The sequence below is a fragment of the Accipiter gentilis genome, chromosome 1 (assembly GCF_929443795.1).
Source record: "Accipiter gentilis chromosome 1, bAccGen1.1, whole genome shotgun sequence".
In the NCBI taxonomy this organism is placed as follows: domain Eukaryota; kingdom Metazoa; phylum Chordata; class Aves; order Accipitriformes; family Accipitridae; genus Astur; species Astur gentilis.
The window spans coordinates 7,977,346-8,003,527 of NC_064880.1; the positions used below are offsets into that span (position 1 = coordinate 7,977,346).

The 26,182-nt window shown below is 48.8% G+C and overlaps 1 protein-coding gene across 3 annotated transcripts in view; it reads right to left on the minus strand.

Annotated features, from left to right (window-relative positions):
• Positions 1 to 8,655, minus strand: part of PAX7 (paired box 7) — a 101,902-nt gene extending 93,247 nt beyond the window's left edge. For 2 of the 3 annotated variants that reach the window (XM_049801315.1, XM_049801297.1), the window contains exons 1-4: positions 8,571 to 8,655; positions 6,318 to 6,553; positions 5,511 to 5,640; positions 4,341 to 4,469 (exon numbers count right to left, since the gene is read on the minus strand). In XM_049801315.1, coding sequence (XP_049657272.1) covers positions 4,341 to 4,469; positions 5,511 to 5,640; positions 6,318 to 6,553; positions 8,571 to 8,655 — 580 coding nt within the window. Of the gene's footprint in view, positions 1 to 4,340; positions 4,476 to 5,510; positions 5,641 to 6,317; positions 6,554 to 8,570 lie in introns of all 3 variants that reach the window. The other variant, XM_049801305.1, reaches the window with a different exon arrangement.
• Positions 8,656 to 26,182: the final 17,527 nt, after the last annotated feature.

Here is a 26,182-nt window from a genome sequence, read left to right on the forward strand (position 1 = left end):
GGTGTGTCCCACTCTTTCTCCCTACCCCTTCCCCCCCCCCCCCCCGAGCCTAATTAAATTTGGCAGGACCTTGTACACCCGGTCCAAACAGTTTCCCCCACCTCCAGCCCCAAAAAACTCCTACATAAGCGACACCGACTGCTACCAAATTAAATTGTTATCACCTCCAAGTGTCCAAACATTCCCCCCCCCCCCCCCCCGGTGCTCACACCTGTACGCGTTTCGCACCTCCAATAAAAAGAAAACCCTCTGCTATCCCCGGCTTTCCCGCTCGGGTTTCCCCATCCCACGCAGTATTTCCACGCTGCAACGGGTCTCGAAGGAAAACCGATCGGTGGAAGAAACTCCGTGCGATAAAGCGGAGTTCAGAGAAATAAAACATGGGAGAAAATTAATTAAAAAAAAAAAAGTGTTTTCACCCCAGATGGGTCCCGGTACCCTGCGAGCACAACCCAAGCCCTGAGCATCCTCCGCAGCCATCCTGCCCTGCATCCCGCAGCGGTCCAGGGGGCAGGACCGGCTGCCCCCACCCGTGGCCGTGGGGTGACACGCCGAGGCGGGGGGGTGTGAAGAAAAGGCCGCTGAACTTCCCTCTCCTCCAGTGCAGGCAGATCGCCTTCCCCTTAACCCCACCGACACACACCACCACCACCCCCACCCCTCATTCCCCCCCCCCCCCCCCCCCCACTTCACCCGCGTCTGGTTGCAATTAATACCCCGCCAGGATTCGGCTTCGCCCCCGCCCCTGCTCCTCCCGCATTAAACGCTGAGGACCTTCCCCAGCACCCCCTTAGATTTGGGGTTGCCCCAAATGATCCCCCCCCCTTCTCCCCGTCCATCTCCACCGAGCACCGAAGATCTGCGGGGTGCGGGGAGAACAGCGCATCATCCACGCGTGACCCTCCCTAATAAACCCCACCAGTCATAATAAATAACAACAACCCAAAATAATAATAACTCGGTCTTAACAAGGCTAAAAAAAAAAAAAAAAAAAAAAATAAAGTGAAGCCTCATGAATATATGCCCAGGGCTAGCTGGAGTGAGCCGTTTAAAGATGAAAGTGCAAAGAAATAAAGGCTCAATTTAATCTGCCTTAAAACCCTTCAACTTAACGTTTGTGCTGGGAACTCAGAGAGTGAGTACTGATTGGGGATAAATACATTTCTTAGCATGCCTTGGAGCTATTACACCCTTCTCCAACACAGCTCCCTATTCAACAGCCACAGTTTTCATTACCAGCTCTAATAAGTCTTAACATTATTAAATGCCAAGCAGACGATAGAAAGAAACAGGCGCAGGGTGGAAGCTTTCTTTAACACTTAAAAAGAGAGAGCATTTAGGGCTGTCTTCCTCCGGCTCCCCGCAAGGAGAACCCGCAAATGGAGCAAAGGCGTTTGTCAAGAGGAAAAAGGCCAAAACAAAGTTTTCCCCCTCTCCCTTCCATCCACAATAATAATAAAAATGCGTTAAAAAAAGAAAAAAAAGGGGAAAAAAGCCCACAACCAACCGCACGAACAACACAAACCCTCACACCCACGCAGTAAAAGCAGAGCTGGAGAACAAGTGTCAGGAGTGCGTTAGTATTTTTATTTTACTGCAGACCTCCCAGGAAAATTGATAAGGCGGGGGAGAGACTTCTAAAGAATATTTTCTTTTCTAGCAAAAAAAAAAAAAAATCCAAAGGAAAAAATACACAACGCACGCTCACCGCCTCCGAGTGTTTTACAAGTTGAATCATCAATTACCTTAACTGGGGCCATTAAAACTTTTCCAGACGTGAAAATATACATTGGCGGCGGTACTGGTTTTTAAAAATTACTATTATTTTTGAAGGGTTATTTTTAAATCGCACTCGATCTCGGGGCGATCGCGGCAGCGCTCGGACCGCGCCGGCTCCGACCCGCTGCCAAATCTCCGCTCCTGCGGTGGATGCTCACCTCCCCCCCTCCCCAAACCCCCAAACCAAAGCCTTTTGGGGTGATTTCTCGGCAAATCTACGGAGTCAGGGCATGATTGCAGGGGATGGAAACAAAAAATTTAAAAATTACTGCTAAATCAGGATTTATCTCAAGGGATGGGAAAGGGAGCGGAGCCTGCGCGCTCGGAGGTAACGCGGTGCTCCGCGGGCTCCGGCATCAGGAATTTGCCCAAATTAGCCCTCGATTCAAAACGGGCTGGTTTCATAAAGAAATGGGGGCTCGCGTTTTATTTGTCCGCGATATTACCCATGAAGGAAGAAGAGAGCGTTTTCTTTTGCTTATTGACACGCACTTCTGCATGTTATTAATGACTAGAAAGCCTCCAGCTCCGTCACTCTTTTTTATTTTGGGGGTAGTGATGGAGAAAACATGCACGGACAAGGGGAAAAAAAAATAATCAGCAATTTAAATATTACTTTTTTTTTTTTTTTCAAGCGGTGAGGCTTGAATAAAATAAAACTTAAACCCCAAAATCTCCCCCCCCCCCCCAATAAAATTAAAACCACCCCAAAGTGATGGGGGGGAGCTTTTCGCGGACACAATAGCCCCGATTTGCAAATGAGCATCGCCTGTTTCCAAATCACAAGCAACATTTTGCAACGTCCAACGGCTATCCTTTTTCCAACAGACGGTCCTATAATATTACAAAACTATCTAACAGCAGGGAGTTTTGAATAATTTATCTCCCTTTCTTCCCTTCCTTGGCCCTTTGTCCAAACTTTTTCTCCTCCTTGCAGAATTTTGAATGAGAATAGACAAGCCCTCCCTCCCCCATCCCTTTACTCCATTTTTAAGGCAGCCTAGGGTTTTTCCCCCCTTTTTTCCCCCCCTTTCTTTTTTTTCCCCCTTTTTCTTTCTTTTTTTTTTTTCTTTTTCTTTTTTTTTTTTTTTTTTACTGTTTGCTTTTGTGGTCAGGAATCTTTTGCTTATAAAGCTTCAATAGACTTGAAGGTCTTTGTAAGTGAAGTTCATCTTCAAGGTTGGAAGAAAAAAAAAGGATCGGATCCTTAAAGAAACCCCTTTTGTGCACCTTCATCTAAAACTCCCAGTAACGTTTGATGGTGACACGGAGAAGCTTTTTTTTTCTGCCCCAAATTCCCCCCACTTCAGTATTTCCCCACTCACCCGCAGTATCCCCAAACGGGGAAAACTTTGCAGCTAGCGAGAAACTTTATAAGCGATTCCCCCCTGCTTCCCACACCCAGATTGGGGACCCTCTCCATGAGGAAAATACCTCTCACCCCGCTCCCTCTTGGCCTGACACCGACGATATCGCAAATCCCCCAAAACTTCGACCAACTCAGCCCGGACAGGCCTGGGCCATCGCCATTTTGCCATCAATTTTGGAAAAAAATAGCAAACCCTGATTTCCTGAAGCCCATCCCCAAGATTTGTATAATTGCCCCCCCCCCCCAAAAAAAAGCGCTGATCTCTGCGACACAAGGAAATAATTTTCTGCCTAAACTGATACAGCAGCTCCTCCCTCCCGTTGATTAAAACTTCCCCGTCTTTGCGAACGCCCTCATTGATAAACCTCAATTATGCCCCCTAAAAATGCCATCTTTCCCCCTTTTTGGGGGTGAAGGGGAATAATCGCCCCCACCAAGCTTGTCAAAACTCAAATTACAAGCGCCGCAATGGCCGGCTCCGGCCGTGCCTCGTCCCCCCCACCCCACATTTACAGCACAGGAGCTTTAAAAAGTTTAATTTTTCCTCCCACGAGAGGAAAGTGCCAACCGTGGGAGATGGTAACAGGGCCCTCTGCTCTCCCGCCTGTCCCCGTCGGCCTGGCCTTAAGCCTTTCATCAGAAAGGCCAGATTTATTTTTCCTCGTTTTATTTAGGGGTGCAGACTCCCCCCCCGTTTCCTCCCACCCGAGGACCCCCCCATCTCCCCTCTGCGCTTCCCCGGCACCGGTAGCTCTGCGGCAGCCCCAGCGCAGTGCCGATCCCAGCTTCTCTAATTGATATTGATTGGCCAAATCGGTCAACTGTCAGCCAGAGTTTCAGGGGACCACTTAGAGAGCAGGAGAGAAATCTGTTTAACAAATTCATTTAGGAATCAGAGATGCCTCCCCCCGCCCCAGACGTCTCCTTTTCCCCCTTTATAAAGAAATGATCCAGAGCAGAACAGCACCAACTCTTCCTCCTGGGAAAGCATCCTCAGCCTGAGGGGCTGGGTACCACCTCCTCCTCCCAGGGCCCTGCATCACACCCTCGACTCTGCCATCAGTCATTTTCGCAAAGGACAAACGCAAGAGGCTCTGGAGCCTTCCCGTCTTACTCTTGTTAGGGAGGGACACGTCCCCTCTCCCAAATGTCCCCTGCAGCCCAGCCCCAGGGCACACACGGCCGCCTTTACCTTTGTCGCCCAGGATGCCGTCTATGCTGTGCTTGGCCTTCTTCTCCCCATCTTCCTCCTTCTTGTCGCAGTCCTCCTCTTCCTCTTTCTTCCCGAATTTGATGCGTAGCACACGGCTAATCGAACTCACTAAACCTCAGACAGTCAAAGACAAAAAGGCAAGTATAAGCTGCCTGGGAAGGCAAGGTGGGAGACGGCCGGGAAAACCCAAACCGCGGCTGCATGACTCGGACAGGAGGCCTTGCACCCACACGAAGGGCAGCTGCACCCCCTTTTCCCAGGGGTACGCACCTGCCTGGTCCTCCGTGCCCTCCAAACCCCCCCCTGAGTTCACCAAGCTGCCAAGCTGGATGTCCAAAGTTGGATGCGCTCGTCACCGTCCCCCTGAGATGCCTGGCACGAGCAGCACCCGCTTGTGTGCAACACCCCACGGAGCATCACAGCCAGTGTGACACCCCGAGACACGCACCCCCAGGGTTACCGACTGCTTTATAACAGGGAAAAGGCCCCCCCAGTACCCGGCTTTCTCCCCACTCCCAAATGGGACCCCACAGCCTGGATTCAAACTTGGCCCCTGTCCTGCTCTGGGGGAGATGTGCCCTGCAAAGAAGGCTCAGCCCCCCCAAAACGGAGGGGAACGGACAGCCGGGACCTAAAGAGCTCACCAGACCCTAAGCACATCCCTGCAGACCCAATATTGGGGGACAGGGTTGCTTTCCACGAGCAATGGGGATCCCCCCGGCTGATGGAAACGCTGCTCTGCAGCCCCCACTGAGCAAGCAAGTCCCAACAGGGCAGCCGGGGTCCCCTTTAACCCCAGATTTAGGGTCTGCCTCTGCGCGTGCTCCCTCCACAGCGGGACACCCCCCACCCCCCACCCCCCCCCTGCTTTCACGGGACTTGGAATAAGTTGGGAAAATTGGTTTGTTTGTGTTTGTTTTTCCAGCAGACCGCAGCATGGCCAGGGCACAAACCCCTCTCGCCTGATGTTTCTTTGCTGCTGTGGGTTTGCTTGGGGTGATTTTCTTTTTTTTCTTCTTCCCTTCCCCTATCAAAGCAAAGGCCGAGAGGGTGTTTATGGCCTCTGGAAACATTTTCAGTGGTAATAATAATTTCCCTCCATCTTCCTGAGGGTATCGGGGTGTCCTTCTTGCCAAGCTGCCTTCTCACCTGAGGGCACGGTGCTCCGGTCGCAGTGCCCGTCCTTCAGGAGCCTGTCTCGGATCTCCCAGCTAAACATCCCGGGATTTTCCCGTTTGTATTCCTCGATTTTCTTCTCCACGTCGGGAGTCGCAACCTGCTTTTGTGATCAAGGGACACCGGTGCGTGCCCGCATGTGCAGAGAGAGGGAAGGGGAGATAAAAAAGCGCTTTTAATTGAAAAGCAAAAGCTGTTCAGCTCAGTTCAATCCTCTGGGCCCTGGCTGCTAGTTTTGGGGCTGAGAATAGGAATTTGAAGAGGGAAAAGGGGGGAAAGAAGAAAAAGAAAGCTGGCGAAAGGCCTTTCCCAAATGTTGGCCACCCTAAAAGTAGAGTCTCTGGGGGCCCAGGAGATCAGCCAGGATGGCTTTATCCTGAGCCCCAGGGGGGAAGGAAGGTAGGGACGGGGCGCAGGGGATGGTTTTGGAGGGGGAGTTATGTACACCCAGCAATTTATTATTCCCCGAAACGTCCCGGCTTTCCTCGTCCCCACACACCAGGGCCGAAGCAAATGCTTGAACGTGCACCACTTGTTGCACATGGGGAAGAAAAAAAACCACCCAACTTTAATTTATTCATAGCCTTCAACTCGGCACCGGTTTCTACCCATCTGAGCCTGCAAATTGCAGCTTTATTAAAGCCGCTTCCCCTTCTCCCCCCTTTCCCTGCGTATCCACCTGAAAACCTTAAGCCCCTCCAAAGAAATCTTGATTTTTTTTAAAATTTTTTTTTTTAGCCTAAGGAGGGTAGTTTAGCTCGGCTCCCGCATTGCACTCACCCTGGGCTTGCTGCCTCCGATGGCTCCGGGACGGATGGAGCCCGTCTCCTGGTACCTACAGAGGATTTTGGAGACGCAACCGTGGGAGACCCGCAACTGCCGGGAGATCACGCAGGGCCGGATCCCGTGGTGAGCCATTTCCACGATTTTATGTCGGATGTGGTTGGGTAGTGGTCGACCGTTGATGAACACCCCTCCGAGCTGGTTCACCCTGCCCTGGCCCAGTGGGGTGGAAACTGGAGAGCAAGGGGGGGGGGGGGAAGAAAAGGGAAAAAAAAAAACCAAACAAAAAACCCAATGCAACAACGCAGGAGGGGGGAGAAAAGTTAAAAGAGGGGAAAATCCAGCAAAACGGAGCGCATCCCTCCCCGCACCTTCAGCTTCTCTCCCGGTGTTTAAATCTTTAAAAGAAGGGAGAAACCTCTCCCCCATCCCCTGGCCTCGGTATTTATCTCCGCGTTACGGGGAAGACTTTTTCCCATCGAGAGAGGGAAAATAAAAATAGCCCGTGACCCGCACGCCCATCACCCCGCTCTCCGAGGTGGCCGCTATGTTTCTCTCTCTCTTTTTTGGCATTTCACACCTATGTTATAAATCATACCCGGCGTTTTAAATACAGGAAAATTTAAAACCGCATAGCAACACCCCCCCCCCCGCAACTTCCCGAGAATTCCTCCCAAAAAAGGCGCTCTCCACTTATTCAAATTACAAAGCTATCTGCTTTCAAACAAACTTTTGGAAATAACCTCTTTAAATACTCTGGAGGGGCTTTTTAGTTTGGTGGGTTTTTTTTTTTTGGTGGTTTTCGGGGGGGGGGGATGTTGTTAAGCGGTTTGGGGGGGTGCGGAACAAGCGCGGATCCCCCGCGGCCGCGCCGCTTCCCCGACACCTTGCGCGGCGCATCCCCGCCCGGAGCGTTAGTCCCCCTCCCCAATTTGTTTAATATCTCGCAATGTAGATCTTGCAGATTAATACGATTTCACAGGCTGGAAATTAAAAAAAAAAAAAAAAACAACCCAACCCAAACCAAAAACCAACGAAAAAAAAAAAAAGAGGGGGGGAAAGTGGGGGGGGGGAGAACTCAGCTGGGTAATTTGCAGAAAGGCTGGAGGGGGCGAGGGACAGGCAAGGCGAGGGGGCTGATTTTTCTCTTTATACAAAGAAAAGTCGATTCCAGAAATTGCCTCGCGATTTAACAAGAATCATGCACCACTAATTCCAAGTCACTTGGCCAGCACTCCCTGGATATATCATTATCGACAGATAACACTCGAGTGGCCAATTTTACATTCAAGAGGTACTAAAACCGCCGGCCGCTCTCTCTTTTCATTATTCCCAGTCATGTTGTGCAAATATTGTTGTAATCCTTTGATCCTTTCCCTTGCCGTCTGTTTTACTTCATTTGCTACAGAAAAGCACTTCAACAAATCCCCCCAGCTTGTATGTTTTGCAGCCTGCGTGGTTTTCCACAGGTTTGAGTTTCGCCACTTGATCACGGTCAGGATGAAATTTTCCTGTTTAATAAATGCGGGGAGAGGGGGTCCCGCTCTAATTTTGCCTTTTTTTTTTTTTTTCTTTCTCCCTGTGCCTAGAAATAATAACCCCGTAACACAAAGAAAAAGCAGATGCCGGGAGAAGTGGATGCGCTGCGAGGTGGGGATGACACTTAGCGAGGTGACAGCTACAAAGTCCCCCCCTTTCCCCTCGCCAGCCCCGGCCAAGGACATCTCGGCTGCCCGCAACTAGAGGATACCCCCGGCTTAGTGATTTTTTTCTAATTTCCCCCCCGAAAAGTTGAAAACGATCAATTTGGTTGCTTTTCCCCACCTTTGCGGGAAGATGAAATCTTCGGGACGTTTGCGGGTTTTAAAAAAAAAAAAAAACCAAACAAAAAAGCACTAAAAAACCCAAACCAGGAGAACCTGCCCCCCCCCCCCCCCCCCCCCAAAAAAAAATCTCCGGGATGCCTGGAACTACTTTAAATGGAGGGGGGGAGAGGGGGTAAAAAAAAAAAAAAAAAAGGCAAACCCCGATAATTTCGCAGTGGACGGAGCAGCTACAGCGAGAAAAGGAGCTAAATACCAGCGAGAAGTTGGATGCTCAGGTCGGTCCCCCCCCCCCCTCCTTCCCCAGCTGCAAAGTTTAGCTGCATCCCCGCCCGGAGGAGCCCAGCCTGACCCCCCCTCTGGGCTTATACCGAGGTGCTGGGGGGGGGGAAAGGAGCGGTTTAAAGAGGTATTTTCCCAGACCTACCTTCCAAGGGGAAGCCTGTGCGAGGGTAGTTTTGCCCCGGAGCCGGACGCATCATCCGAGGCACCGTCCCGGGCAGAGCTGCCATGGCAGGGGAAGGGGAGGGGGGGGGTCGGGGAGGTGGAAAGGGTCCGGTCCAAACCGGGGGGGGGGGGCACCTCTTAGCCCCGGGAAAGCCGAGGGAAGGGGTCGGGGGGGGGGTGCTGCGGGGATGTATCTCCTCGGAACCGAAGCGCTTCTGTCTTCCAGCCCGCGGCTGCAAAACAAGGGAGAAATCTTTGCTCCGAGGGGGGAAAAAAAAAAATAAATAAAAAAAATCAAAATATATAGAAGAAGAAGGAAAGGGGTGGGAAAAGGGGGAGGGAGGGGGAATCACCCACCAGAAATTCCTCTTAAAGTTTTAAGGCTATGTCACAACCGGCCTGAGCGGGCGCTCCGGAGGAATGTAAGGCGGACTGCCGGGAGAAGCAGACACAGCCAAAGTTGCCTCGGTGCTGGGCTGGGCTTAGGGCTGGGGGGGGGGGGGGGCGAGAGGGAGGGGGGGCGAGTCGACTTTCCCCCCTTATTTTGTTGTTGCTTTTTTTTTTTTTTTTTTTTTTTTAAGTGGTTGGTGCCTGTCGCTTAAGGGATGCTCGTGATGGGGGGGGGGGGGGGGGGGGAGGAGGAGGAAGAGGAGGAGGAGGAGGAGGAGGAGGGGGGGGGGGATGTCAGATGGAGGGTTTGGAAGTTGTTAAAGAGCCGAAGTTGGGGCCGTGGGGAGGCCAAGCGAGCTGTGATAGGCTCCGGCTCCTTTCTTTTATTCATGGCCGGGGAAGGGGGTACCACAGCGGGGCCAATAAGAGGCAGCAGCTTCCCAACACGGAGGCGAAGCTGTGGGCTCGCCCTATTTATTTTTTTTTTTTTTTTTGGAAGATGTTTTTACTCATTACTAGGCTTGGCTTCCTTTGGATGGAAAGCTGGGGTCCCCCCTTTCCCGGCTGGAAAATATATTGGGGTGAAAGGAATGAGGAGAAACTTTAGGGAAAGGTTGTTTGTTGGGTTTTTTTGGGGGGGGTGTTTTTGGTTGTTTTGGTTTGTTTTTTTTTTTTTTTTTTTTTTTCCGCTTAAAAGTTGGGCGCACCCAGAGCATCTGTGTGGGTCCCAGCGGGGTAAGGCCAGCCCCGGGCAGGAGCTGATCCCGGCCCAGGGCTACAGCATGGATTAAAAAAAATAAAATAAACCAAAATAAACCAAAACAAAATAAAATAAAATAATAAAATAAACCACAATAAAATAAAATAAAATTTCCCCCTGAGCTGCCGGCCCGAGCCCGGCACTCCCCACCTTGCAGCCCGCTGCCCCAGGAGAGGCTCGGACCCTCTTCCAGTCCCTTCCCAGCGGTTAATGGGAGAGAACTGGTCCTGCCTCTCTGGCACCTGGGCCAGGCTCCCAGCATCCCCCCCCGACCCCCCCCTCCCGCTCTATGGGGCCGGATTTGGGAGCAGCTGAGCAACCCCACCGCCTCCTTTCCCCAGCCCCAGGTAGCTCCCTGCGCTCCTCCCTCATTAACAGCACGTCTTTAATGAAGAGACAGGCTCCGAGCCGCCGAGTTGGTCCTATTTTTTTTTTTTTTTTTTGGGGGGGGGGGGGGGGGCGCCGGTGCTCCCCTGCTGTTCTCCCGCGAACTGCCCGCTCGCTCGCTCGCTGACCCGGGACGGGCTTGAACAAATAGTCAATGTTTTCCCCCCAAAATAGGAGCGGGGCAGGAATCCTGCTCGCAGCGGGGCATGACGCCAGGGCTCACGAACCCTTTTGTTTGCAGCTGTAAAAGGACTTGCCGTGCAAACCGCTGGAAACTTCTCTTCCCCCTCCCTTAAAAGCATCCCGGGGGCGGGGAGCGGGGGGGGGGGAAATCAAGCGACCAGCGACAATTCTGACCCGTCTGGATCCAAAATGCGGTCTCTAAATCTCCTCCCTGTCCCCCCCGCCCGAGGGCATTGCCACCCCTAATCTCCCTCCCAGTCCGGCCACATCTTCATCGCTCATCCTCATCCTCTTCCCCCGCAGCCCCAAAGCTCAGCCTAAACCCGCACCCGCCTCGCTGCGCGGCCCCGACTTGGTTTTTCTCACGTTTCTACGCCTAAAAGTCACCCAAACCCACGCAAAAAAACCCCACGGGACGGTGGAAAAAAAGAGAAAAAAAGAAGGAAAGCAATATCGAAATTCTTTCCAAGGTGTCAAGTTGCTCCCAAAGTCTCCTCATCCCGGCGCAGCCCCGACTTCGGGGCTCCAGCAAACGAAAAGAAAAACTCCCTCCTCCCCTCCGCCCCAAAAACGCCAATTCCTGAAGTTTTAGGCAGAAAAATAACGGGCAGAGCTGAGCGGGACCAGGTCGGAGCCCCTTCTCAACCGCATTCCTCCAGCGAGGCAGTAATTCAATTATTTGCCTTTCATTTGCTTAGATGGGGGGGGGGGGGGGGGGAAAGCCTGGGAATAAAGTTGAAAATTAAATGTTTCTGCTCTCCCAGCACCGGGGGAAGATTAAACTAAAGAACCCGAGCCCAGAGTCCCTGCCTTCCCCGCCGCTCTAGGGTTACCTCGCCGGGAGAAAAATATCTCACATCAAACACAGCATTTGTTTTCCCTCGCCCCCTCCTTCCCCTCGAATTGGGGTAAGATTTGACACTTTCAGGCAAAAAAAAAAAAAAAAAAACCCACCAAAAAAAACCCAAAACAAAACTTCACTTTCTCCTCCAGCACTTGCTGCCAGCTCCGGGCAGCTACTGAGCAAAGAGCTACTATATATATATTTTTAAATTTATTTTTATTTAAGCGATGCGATGGCATGTGCAGCAGCCCCTAATTTTGTTTCGGGGGGGAATAAGGGGGTGCCAGGGGACTGTCACAGCCGGGGGAGGCAGGGGGACACTCCTGCTGGAAAGCAATTTCACAAATCATTTTTCTAACAATTAAGGAGTGTGCAGGGGTGAAATGGCGATTTCACATGCAGGTCTGGGGGCCGGGGGCTGTTACCTGCGCACCCAAGCAGCCAGCTGAGGAGGAGGGAACCCCTTTTTTAATTTTTTTTAATTTTTTTTTTTTTCCTTTTTTTTTGCTCAGTGCTCTGCTTCATTACCCATGTTCACAAAAGAGAGACCCCTTCTTTTCTCTCCTGGGAGCAGTGAGCAATAGATTAAAACAAGCATCAATCAGGAAAGGAGCAAGTAACTGCTTAAAGGAACAGGGGCAGAATTCCTCCCCGCTTTCCCCTTTCCCTGCGCATCTCCATGGTTTCCTAAGGTATGTTTCTGGTTGATAAATGCCGTATATCGCTATTCCCTTTGGAGAAACGGCTTGTAAATCAGCGCTGAAAGCCAACTCATAAGCAGAATGGAATGGGGTTGGCTTTTTTTTTAATTATTATTTTTTAGGAGCATCTCTTGCCCCCAGCATCCATCCCCTGTATCCTCCGGGAGAAGAAGGGGCTTTTCAAGTATGAGGTGTTAGATGACTCCTTGGAGGGGGCAAACACCACCAGGCTGGAGAGAAAAAGGGCTGTATATCCAATTCTCGACTTGAAAAAAGATGCACACAGGTTAGCTAAGCCTGCCCAGAAAATCACCGGGACATGAGCGCTGCGCCGGAGGCGAGCAGCCTCAATCATCAATTATTATTAATTATGATCCTCCTCAAAAGAAAGTCCTACTCATTTTTTTTTTTTTTTTCAGGATGCCATCCCATTTCTCAAGCGATGCAAATCTAGAAACGAGAAATCTCCTTAGAAGATAAGTCAGATGCCTCTCATCTGGTCAACTAAAACCTGAAGAATTTGATCACGGCTTTCCTCCCCACCTCCACAAGTAGGATCCAAAAAAACCCCAAACCCGCCCGGGGATGAATTATTTAATGAAAAGTTGCTACCTTCTGCAATTACAAGAAGATTACTAATGTGGGAAGGTTTTCCATTTGAGATCCCAGAGTAATAAGCATTATTTTTTTAAGCGATTATCCAATAAATCTCTCTTTAAAGGGTGATAAATCCACCTTGAAAACCGGGGATTTAAAAAAAATATTTCTGAGGTACTTCCGCATTTTTTAAAATGACCATTGAAAAAAGGAAGAGTAACACATTCAGGCTGAAGTGTTTGTTTTTTCAGAAAACCCAGAAAGGAGAGAAGGAATATTTGCAGCAAAGGCAGGCTCAGGAAAACCAGGCTGCTTGGTTAAAAAGGTGGCTGAGAGCTAGAAAAGCAGCTCCTGGTCCAGCACCAGGGAAGCCAAATCCACCCATCCTCAACATCACCAAAAAATTCGTTTTTCTTCTTCGCCTTAAAGCCCCAAAGCTGCCAAATGAAGCAGATGGGATTCCGGTGCAGATATTTGGTGCCTGATCCCACTCAAGCCTCTTGCAGCATCCCTGACTCGCTGATGCAGAAGTACCTTCCCACGTCCCAGACAGAAGACCCCAAAGTATCAGAGGTCCTCAGGCAAGGCAAAGGGGGCTATAGGCAAAACCCAAACTGCATTTATTGCTAAAAATCTGCTGTTGGTTGCAGGTGGGTTAGGAGAAGCAAAGTCCAGATAGGGAAAGAAAATTTCAGGTCTTTGCTGGTTCTCCAGCTCCAGAGCATGGCCCTCGGGTCGCACGCTGGTCTCTAATTCTCTTCCTTCCTCCCCTTTCTTAGGGGAACGAGGCTCTGCTTATTTGCCAGAGGCGTTCTTAACTTCATCGCTGAGGAAGGAAAAAAAGTTCCATGCAATCAGACCATGGGGGCTCTGAAGGCCTAAAGCAGGGAGAAAAGAGTTTCCACTTCCAGGACTATTTCTAAAGGAAAAGCTTGCACTTTGTTTTTAATACAGAGCGCTCCTGCACCATCAACACTGACCCTGCAGCTTTGCAAGGAACCAAGTTAACCATGCTATTCATTCGTACATGTAATAGGAATTAATTAATTTTTGTTGTTGTTGTTTTCCCCAGGGAAGGCAAGACCCAAACCCAAGAATAAAACTCCTCCAACTCCGCTCCCCGTCAGGATGCCGAACAAAAGGCAGAGTGTCACACCACCACCGGGCTCCTTGGATCTGCCTCTCCACTGGGTCGGGTTTAATTTGCCCAGGGTGCAGTATTAATAGGATGTAAGCTGCGCCCTTGAACAATTACCTTATCAAAGCATAACATCTATGGAATGAGCAAAGTATTTTCATTAAACAAATCAAAATAATAAGGCTGGCAATGGCCTTGTTCATTCTTTGAACCTATAAGTGGCTTTAGAGATATTCAACAGTACCGCACCAACTTCTATTCCACTGGTAGGCCCTGCTTAGTTTTTCTAAAGAAGATTAACTACTCCTTGCTAAAAGGCTCAGTTCTACTTTTGTCAGGGTGCACAGACTAATTGGGTTTTCCCTGCATACAACGGGATTCCTGTACTCCCGCTACCGGTCTCGCTTCCCATTTCGTATGGCTTTTCAAGACAGGGAGAACACTTTCCTCCATGCGTTTGATTTGTTCAGTGTTATTGCAGGAGAAAACGCACTAAAATAGGACCTGACCATGCAGGGAGAACAACGACATTGAGAGATGCTGCTGGAGCAGAAGAAGGGTGTGAGAGGGGATTTTCCCAACTTGTACCTTCCTGGAGCTTAGCAAATCATCTGTTTCAAGGGAACAGGCTGCTGGTGGAGGTAGCAAGGGACACAGCTGGTCCCAGGGGGAAAATACTGAGGCTGGGCAAACTAGGGGCCAACATGCTTTAAAAGGAAAGAGGACAGCCTAGGAACAAGGGGGAATCATGATTTTAGGGTGCCTTTCCTTTTAAGACACCCAGCTTCAGGCATGCTAAAGATGGATTTGCAAGAGAGAGCAGAGCACCTGCCCTCAAATAATTCAAGCTGCCTCCACACTGGATATACATCCAAATCCCTTGTTATCTGGCTCATAACTCACCTGTTCCCAGATTAGTCCCACTCCAGTACTAAGGGCCAGAACATTTCTCACCCCCATAAAGACATCACTCTTCCTTCCTTACCCTGGGGGGTAAAGAAAGTACGCCCAGATGCCTGTATCTAACAGCCCAGCTACCCTCAGGGCTTGCCCAGCTGTCTGAATTTTCTGGGAGCTGAAGCTACTGTAGCTACAGTCCTTTATGTAGGCAAGGGGGTCATCAAGCTCGACGAAGCCCTCCCCTCGGAGAGCCAGGTAAACCAGTCTGGTCTGGCTGCCAGCTTAGAGGAGACCATGGCAGCAGCAGCAACAACGAAGTCCTGGAAGAAGTCGTGAGCGTGGAGGGGAGAAAACACAAAGGGTTTGGTTTGGTCTTTCCTGAAGTGTAAGGAATCAGATGGAGCCAAGCTGCATATTTGTCTGGGTGAATTAAAAGCACAATCCTCTCTTCCCAGAGGGAGCAGTTGCTTCATATTTATACATTTAGTCTTACAGGTGTAAAATAGCTTCCCTTTATGCTTATATAATAATTTTTTCATTTGAATTTCAAGGCTTTATTCCCTTCTTTGGATTCAAGTCTCCTACCTGAGCCTGATTCTCCGTATTGCCATTAATTCCTTCATCACAGAAATGAATTCCATTTAATTCTCTATAGCAGTTGTTAAGGTAGATCAAAAAGTGCATTTGCAAAGGTTTCTTCCTCCTCTCCCTTATAGTTGCCAGCTCACCTGTGTCCTGAAAAGACTTGAATTTGAAGCCATGGCACTACTCGCCATCAGTTTCTCTCGCTGCAGAGGACAAAGGGATGGACAGGGGAACACCTTTTTCTCCCTCCTCCAGTTTACAGCTGGGGTACTTCACCCTGGCTGGGATTAATAAAGTTAATTATTGATACCAGCTGCAGAGACAGTTCACCTGCTCTACCCGGTGAGTTACAGTTAGGTAAGACCTGACCCCAACTGAGTTGGAAATCTGAGACAACAGTAAACCCCAGGATTTCCACAAGGAAGAGGATGAAGACAAGGAAACGAAGAGATTTAAGGAAAAACTTCCCCAACACACTGATTTTAGCAACACCAGTGCTGCTCTCAGAAGCACCATTTAAATAGAGCATCTCTAGACAGCTCACACTGGTGGCAATGACAAACCAAGCAAGGCTTCCCTGACTGTATCAGATGCTTCCCTTTCTGATGGGGAAAGGCTTTTCTCAAGAAAAGAGGAATTAATAGACAGATAGGGATTCAGGACAGCTAGTGAATAAAGGAAGAAGCTCAGTACCGTGCTTTTTCACATCTGTATATAATGCATAAGGTGACTGTAACCATGTGGTACCCTGAAACCAGCACATCTTTACACTATACTGTATGGAAACACAGCAAGAACAACTCAGCTGACCAACATATTGATAGAAATCAAGCAATAACAATAATATAAGACTCACACAGATCATATCAGCCTTCAAGAAAAATTACATAATTATGTCAGGCTTGCTGCTGTAACCCCAGCATTATGCAGGCTAGCTACTTAGAACCTCCTCATTTAAAATTGCTTATAGCATCTCAGCATAAAACCTGCTTTTTATTCCCATTTCAGTTTAGGTCAGGCATTTAACTCTAGCATTGTGGAAGCGGAGCTGCTTTGGTGCCAACTGTAACGTTACAAAAACATGTTGCTACAGCAATGAAAAAGAAAAAATATGATAGCTAGGAAGCCTCTTCTAGTGCTTAATTATAACACTGAGAATTAAAAAACTCCCACAACACACCTTTACAGCTTAACTATAGCCAACCCCCCCTAGGATTATACCTAGCAAAACATCAGTGTAATATTATTTTGCTTAAATAGTTGACAGCATAGCATAAAACGCATACTAAAGACTGCAGGTCAGGATGTTTCCAGACATGGGAAGAGGAAGGGCAGGAACCATTGACTTTTATAGCACTGGAGCCCTCTCTGGAACTGGTCATATAGGAGTGGGCACAGCACGCCTGAGCTGTATGAGGTCCACGTGTGATTGCTTGTGGGGCTGGTTGGGGAGGTGCTCCCGCTTCGGGGTAGTTGTTCTGGGGCTCCCAAGGAGTACAAGTAGGTGAAGAAAGCCTCTTGGAGAGCACTTTGTATAATTCTCAAATTTTTTTTCTAAAGCTAGTAGAAAATTTAGGAAAGCATGTAGGTAAAGTAGCAGAAGTGATCAAGTTTTGCAAGTTCTGAAAAGCTTCACTTCTGTTTTTCTGGGCTGGCTTCTCTAACCTCAAGGTTGGTGTTATGTAATTGCTTGGCTTTTTTTCTTCTAACTTTGTGGTTTTGTTCTTTGCGTTCTTGGTCTCTGAAGTCAAGATAGACCTTATAGAACAACTCTAGTAAAGTATTCAAAAAAAGTTAGTGTTACTTTAAAAAAAAAATTTTTCTTTTTGTTTTCCTTAACTTTATGTGCTTGAGCTGACTATTTATTGCTCTCACCTTGTAAGGGTGTTTGAGGTGGGTGGTGGTAGGTTAGTGCTGGGAGGGCAGCTCAGGTGAAGGAATACACTGCAGTAAGTAACTTTACAGTGAGTAAGGTAGTAGTAAGTAAGGTTGGGTCTCTACAGGTGGCTTCAGGCAGGCTGGAAGGGATTTCTTTGCTCTGAGCCCTGTGCTGGGGGGAGTTTGGGATGGAGTGTTCCTGAGTATCAGCAGTGCAGATAACGATAGAGATGCAGGAATAAATGGAGTTTGCAGGGGCTATTTCTTATATTGGCTATAAATTTTTAATATTTGGCTAAAAATCACTGGGTGAGTAGTGCGAGCCTGAAACAAGCTGGTTCTGAACCACTGCAAGCTGTTGTTGCCTAATGTGATTTACTTTTAAGGAGGTGGGTTTGCAAGCTTCCCTTGTGGTAGTAGGAGATAAAGTCCTTCTGGTTGAGGGACTTAGCTTTATCATTAAAATAATTGGTTTAATTCTTACTTTTGCTATAGATTTCTCTAACTTTGGTGGACCTTATCATAAAAGCAGGGTGATATTTCTGCCATCTCCTTGCTGTCTTGTGCACAAGCTCTACAGGGCAATGATGGGTTGTAGATCCTCCCAGGGGCTGCTCCTGAGTTTTCCAAAGAGTTGCAATTCTGCAGTTTCCCTGGTGTGATTTCCATGTGGCTATGCAACTCTTCTCGAAAGCCAGTTTAAATTTTGGATGCTTCCAGTGCTGAGGAAGAGAGAAACCACAAGCCCAGGGGAAGAAAAGGTTAAATCCCACGGAGCAAACCTCCAATTCCCCTCTTTCATTCCCACCAGGTAGCTTCTAATTACTCCAAGAGGAAAAAGGTCAGGAGGTGGGAGGAGGCAGCCACAATAGGGAGGAAAATGTTTTATTAGCTACTAAGTTAAGGGCTCCCACCCCCTGCCCAGGCGTACCCCTGCACCCTGCTACTCTCTGCATGCTTAAGACTCTCAGCAATGCCAAGCTATTTCTTGTAGGTGATACCTTTGATGGCCAAGTATTTTTTTAAGTGGCAAAAAAAAGTCCCTATATTGGTTGCTTTTGTCTAACTTGAATGCTAGGCTGTGATTTCCATATGAATTTAGGCTAATGCAATGTTGTTAGCTTGGGCAATATTGCATGGAGAAGAGCAGCTCTATCTGCTTTGGAGCTCTTGGAGCTGCCTTTGGTTGTAGTAAAGCTGCACGTGGTGCCTGAAAGCCATGTTTCTGTCTCCATATCTGCCCAGAAGTGCTTGGGACAAGGGATTATTTTCTTCCCATGCCGGCAGTAGCAGTACTTCTTGCTTCTGTAAGATGTTTTCTCAGCACTATTGTAAGACCTTGCTAAATTTGAGATGAAGCTGTTTGCTTTTCTAATGTGAGACTCGGTGGTGTTTTGTCTTCCTTTTAAAATGTATTTTTCTAGCCATTTTTTCTCATCCTATAATAGTGATTACACCAATTCACAGTGAGACAAAACATTAAAGGGGAAAAAAATCCCGGTCTAAGAAATGCATAATTTTTTTGTCTGAAGGAGATAAGTCTTCAGAAACACAGAAAGAAATTTGCACGCGGCTCAGCCTCGTAGTGCTTAATCTCATGCAATAATCGCTGCTGCTTGGGTTGGCAGAAGAATAATTAAACAGATATTAAATTTGCAATTGGCTGTCACTGAGATCTAATAGGAACCTTGGGTGATCAACATCTGACCTGCTGTCTGGGGGAGAGCAGTCAAGGGGAACTTTCCCTGGATGGGTTTTCCCCATCCCTGATGCAAAAACCTGGATCTGGAAGTGGAGAGCGGTGGTGGGGTTTGCATTGGTGCAAGCTCTGCAGCTGTAGAGTCCGTAGGAGCAATCTGTAGGATAAGTCCTTGTAATCCAGCTGGAGTCCATATATATATATGTGGTTTGTTTGTGTGTAGCTAAGCCTGGACACAAGGTCTCTGATGTGCATTATGCTGCTGTACAGCAGTGATGTGAAGATGCTCTTGACTTAGTTCAGTCTGGTCCTGAGACGTCAACTGTGTACAAAGCCCATGAGATCCTTTGCAGACTGGCTTTAAGTCTGAAAAAGTGTTTGAGAACAGCAAGAGAGGGAACATAATATTACTTTTAACATCAAGGAAGCGAAGGATGGACTTTGGCTCAGAAGGGCCTGTTGGTGGGCAGCTTGTAGGGGCTTGCTTTAATTTGGTGCTGACTTTTAAACATAATTTCTTTTTGCTGACACCAGTTTAGGAGCCTGAGATGAAAGACAATCTAGTCAGTAATGCACCGTAAAGCTGGGGGGGAAAAAACCCCCCACTGAGAACCCCAGTAAATAAGGCAGAGGGGTATTTCTTCCAAGAGTCAATTCTAATTTCCTGAATTTTCATTAGAAAGGAGGAGAGAGGTTTATTCTTTCCTCTTCATTCCTCTCCTTAATCAATTGTTTTGTCTTAATATTTGACATAGGTGACAAACTGTTGAAAGCAGGTAATTTAATTGTTTTTGCTTTCAATGTGCTTAAGTCTTTGAAGAGTGGCCTCCTGTTTCTGGCACCATTAAAGCCTATGGAGATGTCCATCCCTGCACTGGGAGGAGGCTCGTGCCATGTAAAAGAGGGCATGGTAATGGTAATACCTGACTCTGCGAATGGCAGTGGTGTGGGATCATAAAGCAAACGCTGGAGGAGATTTTGATCTGAATTATTTTGGCCGAAATCCAAAGTAACCCATTGAATTCAGTGCAGTTACTCTGCCTGGATGGATGCCCAGTGTAATGGAAAGCAGGGTTGGGGGCCCTCTCCTAAAAGCAGATATTTAACATTCACGAGTTACTTCTCCACATTAAGAAAAACAAATTAACAAGCCTCCAAAAGGATTTCTTCTCCTGGAACAGTAAAATTGTTTTTTTTTGTTTCCCCCCTCTTTGTCCCGTAAAACTAAAATATTTCTGTCTTCAAGACACTTTTGGTTTTTGGATTTTTTTTGAAGCCATTACCTGTATAATTTTTTAAGCCCATGGTTATATTAGCCTTGGATGATGCAGTATCTGTAAAAGAAGGGTCTTTTGCTCTAACGTGCTGGCTGCACTTGACTGTTTCCTATTGATAGGAGATAGAGCAGCATGGAAAATAGCCTGCGCAAGGCCAGGTAAAGGGAGGGAAGTTAGTAAGTCTGCTCAGCATATAAAACCACCCGTTCCCTTATCATAATCCATAGACCCACTTTCCTAACATCACCTCCGCTCTTCTGGGGAGAGGTAGAGCTATCTTCCCAGGCTGGAGAGAGCTAGATAGTAGACGAGCCGCACACTTATCACCCAGCGCAGCGGGCGTAATGGGAACTGAAAATTGCTCTAAAATAAAGTTGCTGGGGAATTAACTTCTAAAGGGTGGAAATCCTTGGAGGAAGGGGGTTGGGATCTGTACAGAATTAAAATCAGGCTTGTGCTTGGTCTTGCTCTGTTCCTGGGGACTTGAAAGACTCAGGTTGGCCAAGTTTCTCTCCCCCTCCCCCCCAAAGACTTAAAGCTTTTGTGCAGTTAGCTCTGATGGATCAGGCCCTGGAAATGCAATCCTAACGAAGGCGAGAGAGGCGACCCGATGCAAAGCTATATCGTAACCCCTGGCCGCTTTGGAGCGTGTCTTTGGGCTGCCCTTGCTGGCACCCAGCACCTTGCTGCATTTGCCTTTGCTGTTGTGCAAGGCTGGCAGAGCTGAAATCGTAGCACAGCTTTAAGCTGAGCCTACCAAACCTGGCTTCTGGATTTTGGTGAAACCACGTAGATCCCTTGCACGGGCACTGGAGACTTCTGCCTTCTCCCTGTGCTGGCTCAGCAGAGGGTTTTCCCTCCATCCCTGCTCAGTCAGCAGTTGTCGATGCCTCCGGGTTGTCCTCTGAAACTCAGGAGAATTTAAGCTGTGCTTAAAGCAATTTTTAACTGAGCAGGGGAGGGAACCTGCTGGAGGTAGTTGGGTAGTTTGTGGCTGCGGGGCATGAAGGAGGGAGTGCTGCTGGGAGGAGACTGTGTAGGCAGAGCAGGGCAGTTGGGATAGCCAGCTGCTCCCTGTAAATCCAGGGTCTTTTCCCCCAAGTTTTTAAATCTAGAAAGTAGGGTTGCTTTGTTACCAGTTGGCAGTCAGAAGTTGACTTAGCCCAGCATTAAATCTGCTTTTCTTTCCAAGATCAGGCTTGAAAATAAGTCTAGAAAAACACCCTGAAGTGCAGGCTTCATTCACCCCACCTCCCTGGAAAGATGCTTCCCTGAATGGGACAAGACCTATTGGGTCAAAGAACAACAGCTAGCAAAAAATATAAGAATTTGGAAGTATATTTACCATATTGTAAACCCAAAGAGGTCCCTGGGTAGAGCTGGTTTCAGCATGGGAGTTGCTGCGATGTTCCTTTCCCCTACAGCAGCAGTTGCCCAGCTCCAGCGCAGCCAAAAGACATTGTTATAACCAATGCACTGAGAGTGGAATAGAAAATAAATTGCTAATAAAAACTCTAGGGGATGCCGTGTGAATGGGAATGGAAATAGAGCCTGGCATACGTTTTTAATGACTTCAATGGCATTGCACCATGTTGTCACCACACTTGCTTTTGGTAATAAATTACAGTGCATTTCTGACAGGGGTGGAATGATTAAGCTCAGATGTCTTATTAAGATCTCTCCTTTCCAAAATGTCATGTTGCCTTGATGTTTAAAGGTCTCTGTTGTGCAACAAACACGGCATTGTGGTGAGCAGCAGGCTCGCTGGTGCAGGCAGGCAGGACCCGCACGGTCCCGCTGGGAAGCGTGTGGAGGGGGAGGATTGGCAGCTCCCCTCTTGCAGCTGGGCTCTTGACTGCTGGGGTCCCAACCCCACTGATATTCTGGAGAAGAGGGGCAAGGGGATGAGCAATGCAGAGCCTGGGGTGAAATTTGCTGGTCCCTCCAACCCTCTGTCTCCTGTGCCAAGTCAACCGCTGGTGCCTTCAAATACACCCATCAAACTTCTCGAAGCAGGGTTGCAGCCCCTCGCTATTTAATACAACTGCATACAGCTCTGGCACCATGTCCTTGCCCTGTCCCGGATTGCTGCCCGAGGGATGCGTGTACCTGGAACTACGGCTCACGCGGGACCTGAGGGATGCAACCTTGGCATGTACCTGCAGCTCACGCGGGACCGACATGCGGTCTGAGAGCTGATGCCCTTGGCCACAGCTCTCCATCAGGGGAGGGAGGGAGTGTTTGAAAAGCTCCTTGAGCCCGTAAGGCCAGTCCTTTGCAGAGCCTGGGACAACTGTAGGCTGCCATAATCTTGCTGCCGGTCATTGAGTGGTGAAGGTAAGACTCCAATTCAAGTCCCTCTGTAGCATTAAGAACATATCGGTGTCCTTTTAATGGTACAAGCTTAGCATGTGGTGAAGCGTCTGGGTAGGGTCAGGAGCTTGGCAGCAAACCAAAGCCAAAAGGGCCCTACAGGGAGCAGAGCCTGGCACCTCGGTTGCCCTCCTGGCCTCTGTGCCTTTGGCCCTACTTGCCTCCCTGCAGGGAGAAGGGGGTTTGGGAGTCCTTAGGGGGAAAAGGGGTTGTCACATGGAGGTCACTAGCGTGTCCCCTTCGTCCTGCAGCAGTGACCAGCTGCTCACGGCAGGGTCAGAGCTGCAAAGGGATGCTCGCCTTCCCTTCTTCAGAGGGAAGACCTTTGCTCGGCTCTGCCTGAAGTTTTATCAAACCCGCTCCTCGAAGCAAACTGCTTCTCGATTTCCCACCTCTGCGATTTTTCTGGGGAGCAAGGCGGGGGGGGGGGGGGGGGGGGGGGGGGAGCAGAATTGGTGCAGAGCAGAGACCATGGCATCGGCTGGTCCTCAAGGGTGCTGGTCCCTGGCTAGGTGCCCTGCTCTCCATCAGCAGATCCCTGCTGCCACCCCGTGGCCTCGACCGGGAAATTTCGGGAAGAGATGCCTTCCTGCCTTGCTCCCAGCCATCCTCATCCTCCTGAGCAGCTCCAGGCTGGACTTGGGTCAATTATGGACCATCCTTGGGATGTAGCGGTCTGGGGTGTGCTGGGTCTGTCTTCCCCGGTGCAGGGAGTCGGTAGCGGTGATACAAGGTGATGGTTTGGAGAAATGGGATGTCGCCGAGTTCTGGGCATCTTTGGAGCAGGGTTGGCGTGTGGGTGACTTGGGTTTAGAGCTGAACTGTCTGGGGGTCCCGTATGCACCAGCTCCTTCAAGGCTTATTCTTGCACTTCTGCTCCTGCAGTCTGGAAAACTTGGAAGAAAACAGGGAGGGAAGTAACCTGATACTTTCTTTTATTTTCTTTTTTTTTTTCTTTTTTTTTTTCTTTTTTTTCCCCTAAAAGTTTGGTGTGATTTGGAGACTTCATTTTTTTCCAGACTGTTTGAGCTTTTCCTTCTGGTTTGTCTGTCTCTTCCACTTGCAGTCTCTGGGCCTTTTCGTGTATTTAATGGATTTTTTGGGGTGGCAACAGGGTCAGCTGCCCCCAAAGCAAGTTTGGGGGAAAGAGAGTTTAGGCTGTGACTACCCATGGGACTGGGATGTAACTGCTCTTTGGTTAGGCCAGTGCAATAAGGATGTGTGAATAGCCTGGTGACAAGGTTTTCTCTTCCTCTCCCAAGGATTTTAGGGGTTTAGTTTGAGTCCGTTTCTGTACTATGTGTTTTTTGGGGGGGGCGCTTGAGCACAAGCTGACTCCTAGCAGGTGCTTGTGTGCTTTGCTAAATTATATCTGGACTTGAATTTGACAGAAGGAAAACCTCAGCGCTTTTTTCTGCTTCTCGCAGTTTGATGCAACAAACTAAATACAGAATAGGGGGTGGGAGGGCCAGGACCTCCCCTGGTCCTGATGCCTCTCCTAGCACCTGCCAAAATCAGCTCAGAAGGGTTCTGTGTGGGTCCTGGGTGCTATGGCACGGGGTGGTCACCCTTCCCTCCGCCTTGGCTTGTAAATCAGGAGCTGAGAGCGCAGCGTGTCTGCAGACGAGCCGCAAGCTCAGCTCACGTGCCGTGGGAAGTCACTCATTTCCTGCCCTGGGCTCCTCCAGGGAGAGAAGCTGCTCTTTGACAAGCTTCTTAATTAGCCAGAAAGTTGGGTCATAACTACTGCTGTGTCTCCCCTTGTCATGGTTAGACTCCAGGGTGTGTGAAAAATCGAACCAGTACAATGAGTGTTTAGAGGAGCTCATGTTAATTTTAGAGAATGAAAGGAGGAATTTTTTTTTTTTCCCCCTGTTGATAATGATTTTTCAATACCCTCAGGAAAGGAAGAGAAAGGGGTCTCTTTCAAAACGGCTTTAAAAACGTGTCCCTCCGAAGCGCCGGTGGTTCGGGAGGGAGGTGCTTGGCTCCTGGGCTGGTGCAACAGGCTCCTGTACGGGATGTCTGGGGCTGTCGGAGCTTGGGCTTTGCTTTCTCTGGGTCAGGGCAATGCAGTGGAGCCAAAAGCATCTTGTTTAACCCTTCCTCATCCCTTGGCAGCCCAGAAGTGGTGCATTTAAATTGTGAGCAGTGCATGTGACAGAATGGTTTGGGCAAGCTTTTGGCTTGGGGTCAAGGTCAGCAGTTGCCTGCAGACCCTGATGCTTGGTCAAGTATGTGCTGCGATTCCTGTTTTGATGCCACTGGCTTTAAACTTACTTCTTTTTGTCCTCTACTGGCATTTCAAAGCACAAGGCATGCTTTCCTTGCAGGCAGGAGTTTGTTGGCAAACCTGAGGACTCGTTGAAGTCTGTTCTGGTCTAGGAGGGAACAGCTGTGACTAACATGGTGGATATCTAAGGTAATCTGCCAGACTTGACCAGTGACTTGCTTCTTACCTTTTTCTTAGCCTGTCTTTTGCTGTGCTGGAATCTGAAGCTCCTCAAGACCATAGCAGAAGCTTGAGGTTGCTGAGCCCTTCATGGGATGGGGAGATAGCCCCTTTTGCACTTTGTAGTGTCCTTGATACTTCACCTGGGTATTTGTCATTGATGACCTTAGGTGCTAAAACATGGTCCCAGCTGCTCAGACCCTTCCTGCGGTGCCTGATAGACTGGGTGGGTTGACACCCGTGTGCAGTGAAGATGGACCGGGGCTCCTTTGCAGACCGTGGGGTGCAGTATGCAGCAAAGATTGCTCTGCCTTCTCTAATATTGTCATTACTGGAGTATCTGATTGCAGGATGTGATGGTGAGGAAAGGTACTTGAGCATGCTTTAAATACTCTCAGTAACCTTAGGTATGTGTGAAAGCCCTGAGAAGGACTGTCTTTGGCTAAGGGCTTGGTGCGCGAATGAGACCTTGTCAGACTCTCCTTTGGTGCCGCTTGCCTTGCAGACCTGGAGGACTTGGTGTAATTAGCGATGTCGAAGCTTCAGATCCTTCTTCTTGGAGCAGAGAGCTCTTGGTTTTGATGGGCTAAGTGCCACTTAAGTCCTCAGTCCTTTTGGCATCCTTGTCTGGGGGACCTGGACAGCATGTTGGGTGGTCTTGACTCTTCCCAGGCCCTGTGTCTGGATAATGAAACCTTGCTATCAAGGCTGACGAGGCATTACTGCGTGCTGAGTGTAGTTGTGGCCTCTAGCAGGAGCTGCAAGCAGAGTTTGAGCAGTGTCTAATGTACTTGCAACACAGAAGGGAGGTGAGACTGGGAAGGACCTGCCAGAGGTGTCACCCTCTGCAAAGCGAAGAATTGAGTGTCATGGGACCTGTTTTTCCAGCTTGGCTCCATTACTCTTGGCATAGATGGCTGTGTGAAGGGTTGAAGTGCTGCAGGTTGGTTGTAACCCTGCTCTGTTAGTGGGTGATTTGGAAAACTAGACCCAGTTCTTGCTTAGGCCCTTTATAGAAGCAGAAGGAGGCAAAGCATGATGCATGACCAAGCTTTTATTCATGTTAGCCCCAACCTCCTCCTTAAACCACCTTAGCCAAGTTATTTCCTGTGCTTCTTTTATTATTTCTGGAGGCTTACAGCCTCATTTAGCTGCTGTAATATTCAAAGCTTTATTTATACAACAAAAGCAGTTAAAATAAGGGTAAGAGTTGTGCACAGATTCTTCTCAAAGGCATGGCAGTCCAGAAAAATCTGTATTCATTCAAAAAGATAATAATTACATGGAAGGGTTTCAGCAGCAGTGAACACAAAACCCTGCAGTGTTTCAAAGCTGAAAGCCCCTGCCAAGCTGCTGAAGGTGAATGAGTCAGGTAGAGCGAGGCTGTCTCATTGCATTTCTCAGTTATTGGCTTACCCTGCCCTGGGC